Source organism: Tarenaya hassleriana, unplaced genomic scaffold, assembly GCF_000463585.1.
Source record: "Tarenaya hassleriana unplaced genomic scaffold, ASM46358v1 Cleome54, whole genome shotgun sequence".
Classification (NCBI taxonomy): domain Eukaryota; kingdom Viridiplantae; phylum Streptophyta; class Magnoliopsida; order Brassicales; family Cleomaceae; genus Tarenaya; species Tarenaya hassleriana.
Window position 1 is genome coordinate 753,209 of NW_010968045.1, and position 15,513 is coordinate 768,721.

Genomic DNA, 15,513 nt, shown 5'->3' on the forward strand with positions numbered 1-15,513 from the left:
AGAGCGGTTGAAAGTAAGTTAGCAGTCTCTTCTTCATTTCTGTACTCGTGCATTTTCTTTTTCTGGTGTTGATAGTTATATAAATGCAATAAACTTTTTTCATTCTAATCACGCATCCTCCTTTTCCTTTGTTTACCATGCCCATCCTAAAAGATGGTTTAAATGTTGAAATTTTTGTCTGATCTGGTATAGAATGACTGTCATGTGGTTTTGCAACTCAAATCTTGCTATTGGTTCCATTTTGATACTTAATAGTTACTCTGAAACCTTTGTCCTACAAACATTCTCCTGTCAACTTTCATAATGGGGATTTTATGTTTGTGTAATAGGCTTTCCTAGAAACATTGAATCAACGTTTCTCGATTGAATCGATTAGACCATGGATATTACTTATTGAATCAACTAGATCACGTATATGACTTACTTAGGAGCTAGATATTACTCTCGGCACAATTGCACATTTTTCATGTTGGATATCTAATTTTCTCTTGGTATCCAATCTTACCTATCTAGTTATATCCTCAAAGTGTACTTCTTATTCTGATATTTGCGATGTTAATTTGTTTTGAATTTGAATTGTAATGGTTATCCTGTTGAACCTTTACTGATTTCGTGCATACTCTTTTGATTCTCATCACTTACAGCCCTTCCTCCCAGCTTGAATTTCCTGTCAATTACTGGGGATAACATTGAAGGAGGAGTATTGACAGCATCCTATGGATACATAGGAGGGCATGAAGGAAAAAGCATGTATAAATGGTATCATCATGAGGTATATCCTTGAAGCCTGTTCTTTATAACATCTGAGATTGGATTGGAATACTTGCTTTCTGGATCCTCTGTTCAGTCTAGCCACTACATAATGTCTTGTTGTCGATGTTCTGTTTATATATGAACAAAGTTCTTTCCGCAAAGAACAAAAACCTATATTAGATGTAAACAGCTGGTTAATAAAATTTACCTCGTGCCGGGAGATTTCATCGCAGCTAATTGCTATCTAATTCTTTGAATTTCGCAGGCAGAAAGTGGCCCTGGTACATTGATACCTGTGGCCTCTGGGGTTCTTCAGTATACCATTACAAAAGAAGATATTGGTAAATTCATTTCCTTTCAATGTATTCCCATCCGATATGATGGTTTCAAGGGTGAGCCAAGATCTTGCATGGGCCAGGAGCGTATTCGTCCAGGTGATGTGTTGTCTTGTTGTTTCTAGTTTTGTAATTTTGTTTTCAATATGTGTGAACCTCTAGGTAGGAGCCAACTATGAACTATGTATCACTAGGTGTTTCTGATCCCACAAATTACCATTTGAAGTATCATTGTCCCCTAACAGGATAACCTAATTTCTTTTACACAACAAGAAATCATTCTCGTTATTCAGCCTCGTCTGTGTTCAATAATCGTTTTATTTATGCTTTTGTTGAAATCATAGATCAGAAATTGCCTTCTTTTCCACTGAAGAAATGACATTTTTACATCATGGTCTTGTTTCTACTCAGATGACTTCTTGCGAGTTGTTTGTCTTTATTCTTTGTAACTATTGCCTTTTTACTGTTTCATACTGGTCTGATCTATTCCATTCCGCTGCAATGTGTGTGATACTGCATTGGTATTCAAGCTGCAAATTTATAACGCGACTTGTTTGATGCAAATCTGTTTGATTTCCAAACTTTGATCCTGCATCCTAAGCAGATTAGAAAATCCTAGTTATAATTGAAGGCTGGGAGACCAGGGTGATTCATAGTAGGAAAGAAGTTATGGAAATAAGATGAAAGGAAGGAGATTTTTAATTGATCACTCTAAATTAGCAAAAGATCACTCTAAATTAGTTGCCCATTATACTGTTTGGTTCACACTTATATGTGGATGCAAGTTTGCTTATCATGCGGAGTTATGCATGATTATTAGGAAGCCCAAGAGTGGTGTCTCTTCGAATTGTTGGAGCTGCTGTTGAAGGGACAATGCTGTCTGCAGAAAAAGAATATTGGGGTGGTGAAGAAGGAGCATCGGTTTTCCGGTGGTTTCGGGTATTGGACTTCATATTTCTTAATTTTCAAAACCATTTAGGAAGGCTGTTCATTTCTTCATGGGTGGGCTCATGCATGCTTCGAAACCATTGAGAGCCAATATAATCTTACTCTACGGTCGAGCAACCAACATGATTTTTTCTTGTTCTTTTCAGTTTGGTGTTTTAATAAGTGAACTTTTTCTCTACAGACTAGTTCAGATGGCTCACCGTACGAAATCAAAGGTGCCACTACCTCATCATATCAAGTATGTGTGGATGATATAGGTCGCTTCGTTTCGGTTTCATGTGAACCCGTCAGAAGTGACTGGGCTCGTGGGCCCATAGTTCTTTCCGAGCTAATTGGACCAATCATATCTGGTAAAATTGTTTCTTAATCAATATTTCTTTTGTTTATTTATTACCGACTCTTGTAGAATCTCCATGAGAGGATGACTGGTGTTAGATGGGCTCATCTTCTGATCCATTTCGTGGTGCAGGCCCCCCTACTTGTCAGTCACTGGAGTTTCTCGGATCAATGATTGAAGGGCAACGCTTGAGCTTTGTTGCTTCATATACTGGAGGGTAAGTGCTCGAGGAATTTGGGTTTGATATACACTTAAAACTTGTTGAAAACATATAAGATGTCAAATAAGGGAGTAGCTTGAGTCTCTTATGTTACTGCTCTACGACTAAATTAGCATCTTCCAATGCAGGATAAAGGGGAATTGTCAACATGAATGGTTTAGGGTAAAAGATAATGATGTTAAGGAGAAATTGAGTTGTGATGGTGAGTTTGATCCCTTTTCTTTTTGTGTAGCTGTTTTGTTTAGGTTCTTGCTTTTCCCTTAGAAATCCGCTTCTAACTAATTAACATTTTATCTGAGCAGAATTTTTGGATTTGTCTCTTGAGGATGTTGGGAAGAGCATTGAACTTGTCTACACTCCTGTCCGGGAGGATGGAATAGAAGGCAATCCTAGAAGCATTGTGTCAGATGAAATTGCTCCTGGTGAGTTTTCTTCTGTAAAATATCCCTTTCTATTAAAAGAATAGACATTTCATTTCAACAATTCTAAAAATACAAATATGTAAAAGATGAGAAAGATGTGGCCTAACTGCTACATTATGCATGGCAAATGTTTGTCTCTTTCCATATCTGGAAATGTATTAGCAACTTCTATCACTAAAATCGCTTATGTAATTTCTATCTTTTAACTGTAAGATTTTACCGTAGACTCCCATGGACGAGGACAGAGTTTGGGCTCTGTTTTCTACATATCTAATATCCTTCCATTTTTTTACTTTTTTAACAGCAAATCCTATGGGGCTGGAGCTTATTATTCCGGACTGTTGTGAGAAACAAGAGGTTGTGCCACATAAAACCTATTTTGGTGGACACGAAGGTGTTGGAGAGTACATATGGTATAGAACTAGCGATAAGTTGCATGGATCTGCACTCTTGGAAATATCCTTTGCTAGTGAAGATGTCGTTGTTTGCTGTAAGGAATTGTAAGAACTGAAATCCCAGAAACATGATGTGATTTTCTTCCTATTTTTGTGAGAAATGCGAATGATATGATGCTGTTGCAGAAAATATACTCCATCACTTGAAGATGTGGGGTCTTATCTAGTCTTGTATTGGATACCTACTCGCTCAGATGGAAGACATGGGCAGCCAGTAGTATCAATTTCAAACTCCCCAGTTGCCCCAGGTAATGATTTCATCAACCTTTTTTTTACATGATAATTAGTGTAAAAAACGAGGAAGGGGTAGGCCTAGACTTACTTGGGAACGAGTCATTAGAAATGACTTGGATATGTTGCAAATATCGGAGAATATGACGCAAAACCGGAATGAATGGAAAAGAAGAATTTATGCTGCCGACCCCAAATAAACTTGGGATTAAGGCGATGTTGTTGTTATTGTTGATAATTAGTGTAAAACAGTAAAAGTCCAATGGAACATGAAGAACTGGACTCTACACGTAGAATTGTGCATGTAAATCCAGACCTTTAGCAGTCAAGGAGAGGATCAATTACTAGTAGCCAGACAATCGTTGTTCACGTCAATCTACGCATATCAGTTATCTGTATTTTTTTATGCTACCCATCACTTGATGCAGTTCATGAAATTGCACCTCGTGATTACATGGTAATTTGTAACCTCCATAAAACAAGTGTTTTCCATTTTGTTTTAAGGGCATAGGATTTAGTCAAGATATGAAAACCTATGTTTCTGATGGAATAACGTGGTTAATGTTGCAGCTGATCCAGTAATATCTAATGTCCATGTTAAGCAAATTTCTTCGGATGCCTATTCTGGAGAAGGGGAGTATTCTGGTGGCTATGAAGGTGCAAGTCTCTTTAGTTGGTACAGAGAAACTAATGATGGAACCATCAATCTAATTGATGGGGCCAACTCCAAAGCTTATGAGGTGACTGAGTCAGATTACAATTGCCGGCTACTCTTTGGGTATGTTTCCTCTGGAATGACTTTGACATACTCCTCTTGCAGTAGCTGTTTAGACACTAAGTAGCCTTTGGATTTGAGTCTTTTGACTTTTGCTTTTGGCTCTCGATCCTGCAAGAAACTCTGGTTTATGTTATTTAGGTATCAGAGCCCTGGAAAATTTATGTTTTCAAAGTTCCTGGTGATGTGCTTACTCATGCATTAGTTTCTTCCTTGAAACACTGTCCATTAAGGTTTTTATGCGAGTTTGAATCTTATAATTTATTCAAATTATTTTGCAGATATACACCTGTCCGTTCAGATTCAGCAGTGGGAGAACTAAAATTATCTGAGCCAACTGATGTTATCCTCCCAGGTTTTGAACTTTTGGCTGTTTTATCACTGATGAATCTTTATGCCTTGGATATTTATTTTCCATAAAATTTGTTCAAAAACTCTACTCTGTTTGTACCATCTATTGTATCTTGGGCTTTCTTGCTTTCTTACCCTTTTAGACTGGTTCATGTTCGTTTTGAGCTTCTCCATGTAACACAACTCGAACTCATTTGATCATCATGCAGAGGTACCAAAAGTAGACATGCTTGCTCTTACCGGGAAGGCTGTAGAAGGCGATGTTCTCACTGCCGTTGAAGTGATCACAAAGACTGGAATCCAACAACTTGTTTGGAGCAAGTATAAGAGAGGCATCAAATACCAATGGTACAGTGCATCTGACTTTGATCTTGCATCGTTGGCTAAATATTTGCATGAGTGGTTTTTAAGTTTTTGGAAATATGAGTATTTCATGTTCACACGTGGAAGAAGTTGCGTTCTGTGCCAAGTCTTAGTATGCTTTCCGTGGAAGAAGTTGCGTTCACACGTGTTAGCTTCCTGAGGAATTTATATGATTTTCTACCTGAAGAACTCATGGTGTTCTGGAGTAATTCTCGTTTTTCAGAAACTGTTCTATATCTCACATTATAAGAGGTGCTACAGGTTCCGCTCATTGGAATCGGGGGAAGAGGAATCTTTTGAAGCTCTCTCTTCTAAACGTTCATGTTCCTATAAGGTGCAGTTTGAAGATATTGGCAGATGTCTGAAATGTGAATGTGTAGTACACGATGTATTTGGGAGGTCAAGTGAGCCAGCTTATGCCGAGACTGCTTCTGTTTCGCCAGGTTTCCTTCCATTTCAGTTGCCTGTGCATCTCGACCCATGTTCCCTTGGGAAATGAAGGCACCGCCAAATTTCCCAGTGTCCTATATAAAGATGGCATGATATAATATGTTGTATGTTTCAGGTTTTCCAAGGATAGAAAAGCTGGAGATTGAAGGAAGGGGTTTCCACACCAACTTATATGCAGTTCGTGGCAATTATTTTGGTGGAAAAGAGGGAAAGTGTAAAATTCAATGGCTTATTGTTGAAACCTTTGCCCTAAACTCGTTCTCCTTTCAAACTTCCATAATGGGTATAGCCATTTTGTTTGTGTAAAAAGTTTTTCCCACAAAAGTTGGACCAACTTTTGCATATCGAATTAATTAGATTGAGGATATTACTTATTGATGAGCTAGATGTTATCCTTGACACAATCGTACAATTTTCATGTGGGGATCTATTTTTCTCTTGATATCCAATCTTACCTATCTAGTTATATCCTGAAAGTTTAGTGCTTATTCTGATATTTGTCTTCTAACTGGAGCAGTTTTCTTGTTGAACTCTTACTAAATTTGTGCGTACTATTTTCAAGATCAGGTTTAAGTTTTCTACTTAAGTATATAATTTCGCTAGATTTACTAAACCGTTCATGCAAAAGTCCTAATTTTTGGTTAATCTGGACTAGTATTAACACATATTGTTTCTCATATTTGCTTCATCTTGTTCCATTATTCTGTAGGCGAGACAGGAAGGATGTATGAGGCTAATGTGGATGATGTTGGCTACAGACTGGTCGTTGTCTATACGCCCATACGAGACGATGGCACTGAAGGGCACCCAGTTTCTGCATCAACAGAGCCTGTTGCTGTTGGCAAGTCTTTTACTTTATCATCGCCACCATCATGATTATCTGTTGTTGATACTGCTATAATTTGGTGAAATTAAATATAACCAACAAATAACAATTCTCATCAAGTCTCCCTATGCAACTATTTCCCAGTGTTGTTTTGAGGAGCCTCCTTTGCCTTCTGCCTTGATGGGTTTTTTTTTGTCTTTTCGTTTCATATGTTAATTCACTGTAATTAACAATTTGCAGAACCTGATATTCATAAGGAAGTGAAGCAAAAACTAGATGTTGGGTCAGTGAAGTTTGAGGTAGAATCACGTCCTTTTATGTTTTCTTTGATCTATAGATTTCATTCATTTATATCCTAACTTTCACAGTGTAGCTGTATGTTTGATCTAAAGTTATAAGCATTTTACATTCTTTGAATAATCTTTCATGCTGTTTCTGTAATATATGATCAAACTATCTTTCTTTCGGTATGGCTCAATCTTTTTCTTCCCGAACATTGGAATCAGGTGCTGTGTGACAAGGACCCTTATCTAAAAAAGGTTTGTATTTCAGTTTTCTGATCTTATTAATCCTTTTTTTTTTGTGTATCGGGTTTCTAAAGGGCAAATTGCTCATGTGTAGGTCCTGGGAGAGGGAAATCTTGAGAGACGAATACTAGAAGTTAACAGGAAGAGAATAAAGGTAGTGAAACCAGGTTCCAAGACATCTTTCCCAACAACTGAAGTTCGTGGGAGTTTCGCTCCTCCTTTCCATGTAAGTCTAGTGAGCAAAGCCTCTTTATTTCACTTTTATTCTCTTTTAGTAAAAAAAAGAACCATGAAACACGGAGTCCTTTGCTGAAGCAAGATATGAAATCCTCCTCATTAAACATATTTTCATCCGGTTTGTCATCCTTAGGTCCCTCCCGGGTTGTGACCTGCTATTATTTGCATCAAACAGGTTGAGACATTCCGGAATGACCAAAGACGGCTTAGGATTGTTGTGGACAGTGAGAGTGAAGTAGACGTGGTGGTCCATTCACGTCACCTCCGCGATGTCATCGTGCTAGTTATACGCGGCCTTGCACAGAAATTCAACAGCACTTCCCTTAATTCACTACTCAAAATCGATGCATAAACTATCCGCATATAGGAACCTAGAGTCACCCTGCATACGGGCATTTCTCCGGTTCTTGGTTTGTTTCTGCATTCACTCCTCTTATTTGTTTACTTCTTTCTGATATGATGTGTGAATTAGACTATTCAATTGGGAACCCATGTATGAACACTAGGGTCCGTAATCTAAGTTCACTTCTGTTTTTCAGTTTATGTCTTCATTGCCTCACTGGTTTTCTCATAATTTCTTTGGTCTTTAACGTTAAATAACAGGAAAATAAGAGTTCTTTCTCCCAAAAAAAAAAAAGGATAAAAAAAAGACATGTCTCTGAACCTTGTCAAATGCAAGAGAAGATGAGTTCCCAGAATCTTGTTACTTGTGGCAATTATTTGTCTGTAACCCCCGCTTCTATGTTGGCTGCCGCTGCTGCTGTAGCGATCTCTTTTGCTGCGTCATATGATGCATGCAGGACCACGAAGAAGTAGTAGACAAGAAGAGCGAATGTCCAGATCATGAATCTGACGAAGGAAGGGCCGTCGATTGATCCTAATATGAAGACATTGATGGCGATGGAAACAGATGGCAGCCATGGAACTAAAGGTACGCCCCAGAACTTTGGACTCCTTGCTTGTTTCAATGTCAGGTTCAGCCCTAATGTCGCCAGAAACCAAACGGGAACAGTCACCGCATATCCGACCCATGTTTTGCCTCCTGTTATGGCCCAGTAGGCTGCGGATGCAATGGATGATCCCACAATCACTGCCAAGAACGCGATGAGCTTGTTCCTGTCTGAATCAGAAGTTTCTCCTGTGACATAATAGCGCCTGACTAGCAAGGCCAGGGCCACAACCGAGAAGACAAACAGGGTTGAGATGGAGAGGAGGTTAGCAAGCACGTCAAGGCTCGTGAAGAGTGCTACCACACAGTTGGCTGCGGTCATGACAATGGTGGCATTCACAGGCATGCCTGTTTTCTCGTTGACGGCTGCAAGGAAAGGCGGAGCCATGTGGGTTCGACCGATGTGGGTGAAGTACCTAGCCTGAGCCAAGACATTAGCCAGAAGCACAGTGGTCATGCCCTTGAGCGCACCCAGAGCCACAACATACTTAGCCCATCCCATCCCGACGGCTTGAAACGCCATACTGAACGGTGCGTCCACATCAATCTGAGTATAAGGCTGCATCAGGCACAGGGTCGCAGCCAAGACGCAGTATACAACGATTGTTATCGTCATTGAACTGATCATCCCAATCGGTATATCCCTCTTCGGATTCTTCACTTCTTCTCCTAGAGTCGCCACTCCATCAAACCCGATGTACGCGAAGAACAGAATGGCAGAAGCCTGCAGAATTCCCTTGACTCCAAAAGGTGCAAAGTTCTCGGTAAAGTTATGCAGGTCTGCCTTAGTCAAACCCGCAACGAGGATGAATAGAACCACCGCGATGTGGAGGATTGTGGCGACATAATTGAACCGGGACGAGCCCTTGATGCTGAGGCAAGCCCCGACACATACAATCACAGAGATGATGATTGCAATTGGATCCAAGTGACTGTAGTCTTCAGCAAAGGAAGAGACTGTGATTCGGAAATCATTAGGGCTGTGATTGCAGAGAGTGGCGAAATAGGAAGTCCATGATCTTGCAACGCTTGCTCCGGCGACAATGTACTCGAAAAGGATGTTTCCGGCGGCGATGTAAGCCACGAAGTCCCCGAGCTCGACACGAAGGTATGAGAATGAGCCTCCGGCCACGGGAAGCTCAACCGAGAATTCAGTGTAGCACAAGACGGATAACAATGCAGAGATGCCTGCAGAAACAGATCATGTTTCTCAGTTTTTGCAGAATGGTTTCATCGATCTGAATTTGCGAAATCGGCAAAAAAAAAAAAAAAGATCCAAACTTTGAAGGGTATTAGAAAAAAATAGAAAACGCGGATGTCATATGAACCAGTTGGAACCAGTCCGGCACGAGCGCCCGTTTATGACGAGCCATAAAAAAACTCGTGACGAGTTGACCCATGAACCCGTTTTTAAAATGGATCAGAAAAATCCTTACTCGGTTGCCTAAAAACAGGGTGAAATCGAGTTGGCTCGTGAGCCTGGCTCGTTTCTTGAGATTATTACCCGAGATGAGGTAAGAGAGAACGACAGCGGGGCCAGAGTTGTTCCGAGCGGTTTCTCCGGTAAGGACGAAGATTCCGGCGCCCATGACAGCGCCGATACCGAACCATGTGAGGTCCCACCAGTTGAGGGCTTTCTTCATCTCGTGCTGGCTCCGACCACGCATCTCATGGAGCTCGAAACTGTCCTGAGATCGTGTGAGAACCCGATCCTTGAATCGAGTTTTGGTCTCCGACAAGGCTTTTTTGTAGGTTCCCCAGTCTCGGAACGACTCCTCCGGCAAGAAATCCTCTTTCCGGCAGAATCTGCTGCACCCTCCGCCTCCTCCGCCGTCGTCCGCCATGGTCTATTCAGTTGCCTTGCGGCGCAAGTAAGAGGGATTGGATTAGGGTTTGATGTATAAACAGCACTTTCGAATGTAAAAACTCTGCGAATCCATTTCCAATAAAAACAAATTGAAAAAGTCTATCATGACAGATACGATAAGGACACAGAGGTTTTAGTATCCCACTAAAATAGCCAGTTAGTTAGTTAGTTAATTATTTAGTTTATTTATAAATAGCTAATTAAAAATATTTTTTTTATTAAATATAGTAAATGATAAATACAGGAGAATGTTAAGAAAAAAATTGTTCGTTTAAAATTACGTCTGTATTTGTTAAATAATCAAATCTTATCCTTAATATTCCATATATAAGTCTTGGATCTCAGGGTTCAAAACCTAAGCGTTTTTTAAAATTATAAAATGCATATAAAATTATCAAATTCTTGAATTTTTCGATCCAATATAATAGCTTAATTATTAAATCGATTTTTTTAAGGTGTTGAATCCATTTTTTTTTTAGATGTTTTCATGATCTCTCGCGATGCAGATCCTTCTCAAAAGTGTTAAATAGCCCCACGCGCCGAGAAAGTCCGATTTTAGGAAAAAGGTCAAAATCCCCGGACTATAGGGTGGGAAAATTGGGGCGGTGACTTCCACGCGCCACTGGTGCGCGTAGGGTTTTTAGCGCGTTTGCTTCCACGGAAACGGTCTTGGGTTTAGATCGATTGGTAATGGATGGGCTCGCTATTCAGACACGAACTGTTCCATCTGTATTTATCTGAATTCGAGGGACGGAAAAACAAAATGGAAAACAAAAAATAAATCCTAAATAGCCAAATGTTTCACACATTTTATTTGTTTAAAAAATTCGTTAAAAAAACTAATTCAAAAGATAAATATAATTTTAAATAATATTTTTAGAAACCAAAAGAACTTTATTCTTTGAGATATTTCACATACATGCAATTAATTGCGGAATTGGTTATATTTTACTTATATATTCAATCTAGATTGTTTCGAACTTAAGTGTGGTCATTTTTTTAGAGCTAAAACAATTCTAATTCATTCCAAATCGTCTTATCTTACGAGTTAAATAAAAAAATAAAAAATATAAATATAATAAAAAATATTTGAAATAATAAAAAAAATTTAAATATATATTTTTTTATAAGTTCACAAACTATTTCGATGAACTCAACTAGATTCGTTCGACCTGTTTTTTTGGACTCGAATTTTCAAGTCTTACTCAGAAAATATGAACTCATTTGAGAGATACACTCATTTTGACATCACACGTTTTTATGATAAGAGTCTAGCTCTAACATATGATTCCTATGTCTAATTTTAAAAGATAGAAAAATAACATATAAATACCTAAATTTTTATGAAAATACTACATAAATACTTAAATTATAAAATTTTCATATAAACATCTAAACTTTTAAAAATCCTATATAAATACTTAGATTTTTGAAAAAAAAGTTTTAAATAAATACAAATTTCAGATATTTTTTTTAAACAAAAATAGATGATGTTATTAATAGGTTTTGGATTTATTGGAGAGTTTTTTAAAAATTTAAGTATTTATGTAGAATTTTAAAAAAATTCAGGTATTTATATAAAAAATTTATAATATCTATACGTGGGATTTTTGTAAAACATTAATTATTCATATGTGATTTTCTCGTAAAAGAATGATTTTATGCCCAATTAATCTAAACAAACCCCTTAATTTCTTCAGATAATTAAGGTCAACAAACTCTTAAGAAAACCTTCCAAACCAGCTGTGAAAAAATACATGAATAACTCTTAGAGAAGGAAAAAATATAATAGAGTAATAACATATCACATATTTTGGGAAATCCATTTCGATTTGGACGCATAATCCCTAAAGAAAACTAACTGAACCGAATAACATCTAATTATCCCAAGCAAACGCTATTTAAAAAGTCCTACTACAGACAATCCTCACGAAATCAAATTAATCGAATCTAAACAAACCAAATATTAAAAAAAATGGAGAAATCAAATTGAAACAAAAAAATAAACACTTTTATTACAAAAAAAAAAAAAAAAAAAAAAAAAAAAAATTAAAAGTTATGAAGGGAAATAAAAAAAAGTATGCGGATAAATGGAAAGATGAGAGAAAGAGAGGAAAAAATGAATATCAAAAAGCAAACAGAATTGAAACCGAATCAAAACCGATATAAAAACTAAACGATATAAATAATCCAAAACCAAAAATAACCGAACCAAAGCCAAACCGGTCCCAAATGATCGCCCCTAAATAAGCCCCAAAATCCATTCAAGGGAAACTGAGCTCGGGAATCAATGCTACAATGTCAAATACTCTATTTCTCTGCAAGAAACAGAGAAAGTGAAGCAACCAAAAAAAAAAACAAAATCCACAACATTTCATTACAAAATTTGAATCATATCTCCACTACAAAACGGAAAAAAAAGAAGAAAAGAAACCGAGATATATATATATATATATATATACCTGAGTGTATTATATAGATGGGAGAGAGATGGAGACTAAGTGAACAACGTTACAACATCTCGGTGATACCCTCTTACGATCAACATCCTCGGAACATTCTCCACGAGCAAATCCATATATTCCATGTAGAAATACGCCGGATGGTTCGCCGGCGGCGGCGGATGTAAGTCTAGTGAGCAAAGCCTCTTTATAGATCGGAAAACATCGTGTACAGAAACTTCTCCACCTGATTCTCGTTCACCGCCACGGGTTTCTCGTTCGGAACCGGTCCTTCCCGCTTGATCTCGGCTAAGTACTCCGAGATCCGTCTCTGGGCCGAGCTGAAGGCTTCCAACGAATCGTCCTGGCTGTTTCCCTCCGTTCCTACCTCCCATGATTTCATCGATACCACGATTACTTCCGCATGCATTCTGAGATCGTACAAGAACTTCTTCACGTCGGCTTTGAGCGCTTCTGCGTCCGAATCTTCCTCCGCGATGCAGAAGAGTTGGATTTTGCAGCTCTCGAAGCTTTCTTTCGTCAGGAGAAGCTGCGAGAGAAGAAGCATGAGGCCTCCGTCTCTCACGATCCAGTACAAGTCGATCGTTCCGTACTGTCGCTGGTACTCGTTCGGCCACTCGTCAAGTCCCTTGACAATAACCACCGCTTTGTTCGCCACGATGCAGTCGTTGATTATCCCGACAAAGGTTGTGGGGATCTCGGTTAGGTTTTCCCGGCGCCAGATCTCGGGGTACCTCATTACTACAATGTTCGGTTTGAGGTTTCCGAGACCCATTGTCTGAATTATGCCCCGGAACCCTTCCGTCATGTTCGGGGCCACAACAATTTCTGCCACACCTTCACACCGCTTGTATTCTATATATGTGGCCAGTTGTTTGCAGGCCTCCTTTGCGTCTTCAGCACGTTCATGGTAGTCACCGTCTAGTATCGAGACGAATATCGACATTCCACGGCCTTTTTTCTTCATACAGTTTGCAAAGTCAGCGAGCTTCGGATGACAAGGAACATTTTCCGGAAGCTTTCCCCAAGGTCGGCAGAACACGAGAGGAATTGGGTACCAGTTCTTCGGGTGAACTTGGTTTGCTACAAAACGAGACGTAAGATGAACAATGAGATCGGTTTTAAGACAGGGATTAAACTTCTGAAGGAATAACAGTTTTCATCAAATAAATTTCAACCCAAAACCGAAACAACAGAATGTAATCTCTTAGTTTCGAGTAATATAAACGCAAACATACCTCCAAGTGACCTGAGACTACGAAGGGCCAACTGAAAATATGCACTCTTGACCCCGTCACCCCAGTCCCCGGCTTTTCCTTTGAGGCCAACATATTTGTATATGAGGCCAGCAAGTGCAAGGGCAATCACAGTGAATGACCAAGAAATCAAGAACATGATCACTGCAACAAAAAACATAAACAGATGATCGGTCGATAAGAAATCTTAAAAGGCATATCCTAGTCCTCAGGAAATTTCAATTAGGTGGTGGAATCATACATATGAAGGGCTTAAAGATAAGCATATATTAAAACCTAGTGTGAGTAATTCATATATCATACCGATGCAAAGTGAGGCTCCAACAAAAGAGAGGCTCCAGTGGTGGTATTTCCACCGAGGACGCCAACTTGGTGCATCTAAAAGATCGAGAAGGAAACAAGACAAGTTTACTCCCGCATAACACAAGAGGAAAAACATAGTTACTGTGGGTGTGATGAGATCCAGATTTCCGATAACGACGCATCCGATGCAGATGAATGCTGTGAAAAGCGTCGCAATGTGGGGTTCGCTGCCATCAGCAACTTTGAAATAGTTCAGGATAGGAAGGATATCATCGTTGGCTATGGCAGCGAGCAACCGTGGTGCCCCCGTCAAACTCTGAAGCGCAGCCCCTAAGGTTGAAAGGATGATTCCTATCTGAACAATTGCTGGGAAAGGCCAAGCAATTGTAGCGGTAAGCAACCTGAAAGAGAGATGAAGTTTATTCATTCAGTAATAAAAAAATGTATAATGATATATGCAGGGTACAAAAGCGCTAAAATAGATGTCCGGAAATAAACCTGGAAGAACCATTCGGAATATTAATAGAAGAAAAGTACGACTTTTGCAGACACTAAAATGTTTTGTGTAATACAGATCATACAGCAACTTTTAGTCTCTTTCAAGTTTAACATGCAATGGACAATAACCGCAATTGACAAGTGAGTTCGGCATTGTATCCAGGACACCTCCGCCAAGAGAAAACATAACAAATCAATTTGAAAAATGTCATTACCTATCGGTCAAAAGTTTGTCACGCGTCACAACAGCTCCAAAAAAGAACACAGAGATCAGATACAGTGAAGTAGTAGTCAGAGTGGCAGCCAATGTCCCGACAGGGATAGATCTCTGGGTGTCTTTGAGTGAGGCAGATCGATTTGATCCTGCCATGATTCCTGTAACAGCTGGGAAAAATAGGCCAACCAAGGCACTGAATGCCAAGAGAAGGATCAATAAGTTTTAGAGAACGAATGAAAGAACCAAACTCTTAAACAAAACTGGAACCATTAAAGAGAATAATTTTCATGGACAGTTTAACAGAGAGAAGAGACTTACTTGAAGTTCCAGTACGTGCTTCCATTTGGATCAGGAATCCCCGCATCATTTGTCATCTGATATGCAGAACTCCAGTTGTCCTTGAAGCTTTTCAAACTCAAGCCAGTAACTCCAGCTGTATAAATAATACCGACAAGATGAAAAACGGAAGGTCAATCTAAATGGAATGAAGAACCTTCATGCCTTTTCCAACTACAATAACAAAAAAACGACTTACTATCAGGATAATCCGTCCTTGCCGAAAAGAATCCAATAAATATGCAGAAGATTGAGAGCAAAACAGGCACGAGGAAAGCAGGTGCAACACGATTGATCATCTTCACACCGCCAAACACGATGAAGCATAGAAGGATAGTCACAACAATGCCATAAACCTGCAGGTCATGTGAACTTGGGCTTTGTATCGGTTCAGC

At 39.1% G+C, this 15,513-nt stretch overlaps 3 protein-coding genes across 3 annotated transcripts in view; 1 reads left to right on the forward strand and 2 right to left on the reverse strand.

The window, feature by feature from the left end:
• LOC104798608 (187-kDa microtubule-associated protein AIR9-like) overlaps positions 1–7,768 on the forward strand; it is a 15,636-nt gene extending 7,868 nt beyond the window's left edge. Inside the window, exons 20-39 of the mRNA XM_010520775.2 lie at positions 1–13; positions 645–772; positions 1,019–1,187; positions 1,909–2,027; positions 2,218–2,386; positions 2,506–2,590; positions 2,722–2,795; positions 2,896–3,015; positions 3,320–3,515; positions 3,597–3,718; positions 4,272–4,479; positions 4,758–4,831; positions 5,037–5,175; positions 5,452–5,633; positions 5,756–5,923; positions 6,350–6,481; positions 6,707–6,765; positions 6,973–7,005; positions 7,088–7,219; positions 7,406–7,768. Of these exons, the coding sequence (XP_010519077.1) occupies positions 1–13; positions 645–772; positions 1,019–1,187; positions 1,909–2,027; positions 2,218–2,386; positions 2,506–2,590; positions 2,722–2,795; positions 2,896–3,015; positions 3,320–3,515; positions 3,597–3,718; positions 4,272–4,479; positions 4,758–4,831; positions 5,037–5,175; positions 5,452–5,633; positions 5,756–5,923; positions 6,350–6,481; positions 6,707–6,765; positions 6,973–7,005; positions 7,088–7,219; positions 7,406–7,582 (2,499 nt within the window). The 3' untranslated portion in view covers positions 7,583–7,768. The remainder of the gene's footprint in view (positions 14–644; positions 773–1,018; positions 1,188–1,908; positions 2,028–2,217; positions 2,387–2,505; positions 2,591–2,721; positions 2,796–2,895; positions 3,016–3,319; positions 3,516–3,596; positions 3,719–4,271; positions 4,480–4,757; positions 4,832–5,036; positions 5,176–5,451; positions 5,634–5,755; positions 5,924–6,349; positions 6,482–6,706; positions 6,766–6,972; positions 7,006–7,087; positions 7,220–7,405) is intronic.
• A 65-nt stretch (positions 7,769–7,833) lies between these two features.
• LOC104798606 (cationic amino acid transporter 1-like) lies at positions 7,834–10,133 on the reverse strand. Its single transcript, XM_010520774.2, has 2 exons — positions 9,684–10,133; positions 7,834–9,367 (listed from the first exon to the last, which is right to left on the reverse strand). The coding sequence occupies exons 1-2, from the start codon at positions 10,021–10,023 to the stop codon at positions 7,947–7,949; spliced, it is 1,761 nt and encodes a 586-aa protein (XP_010519076.1). The 5' UTR covers positions 10,024–10,133; the 3' UTR covers positions 7,834–7,946.
• Positions 10,134–12,507: 2,374 nt separating this feature from the next.
• LOC104798609 (cation-chloride cotransporter 1) overlaps positions 12,508–15,513 on the reverse strand; it is a 6,546-nt gene continuing 3,540 nt past the window's right edge. Inside the window, 7 exon segments of the mRNA XM_010520776.2 lie at positions 12,508–12,704; positions 12,707–13,591; positions 13,747–13,908; positions 14,068–14,468; positions 14,781–14,975; positions 15,101–15,215; positions 15,318–15,507. Coding sequence (XP_010519078.1) covers positions 12,544–12,704; positions 12,707–13,591; positions 13,747–13,908; positions 14,068–14,468; positions 14,781–14,975; positions 15,101–15,215; positions 15,318–15,507 — 2,109 coding nt within the window. The 3' untranslated portion in view covers positions 12,508–12,543.

Bases quoted from the DNA above. Each gene is read 5' to 3' on its own strand.
- LOC104798606 (XM_010520774.2), bottom strand. From the start codon at position 10,023: ATGGCGGACGACGGCGGAGGAGGCGGAGGGTGCAGCAGATTCTGCCGG. The intron at 9,368-9,683 runs GTAATAATCTCA...CTGTTTCTGCAG, and splicing joins TCTCTCTTACCTCATCTCGG to GCATCTCTGCATTGTTATCC.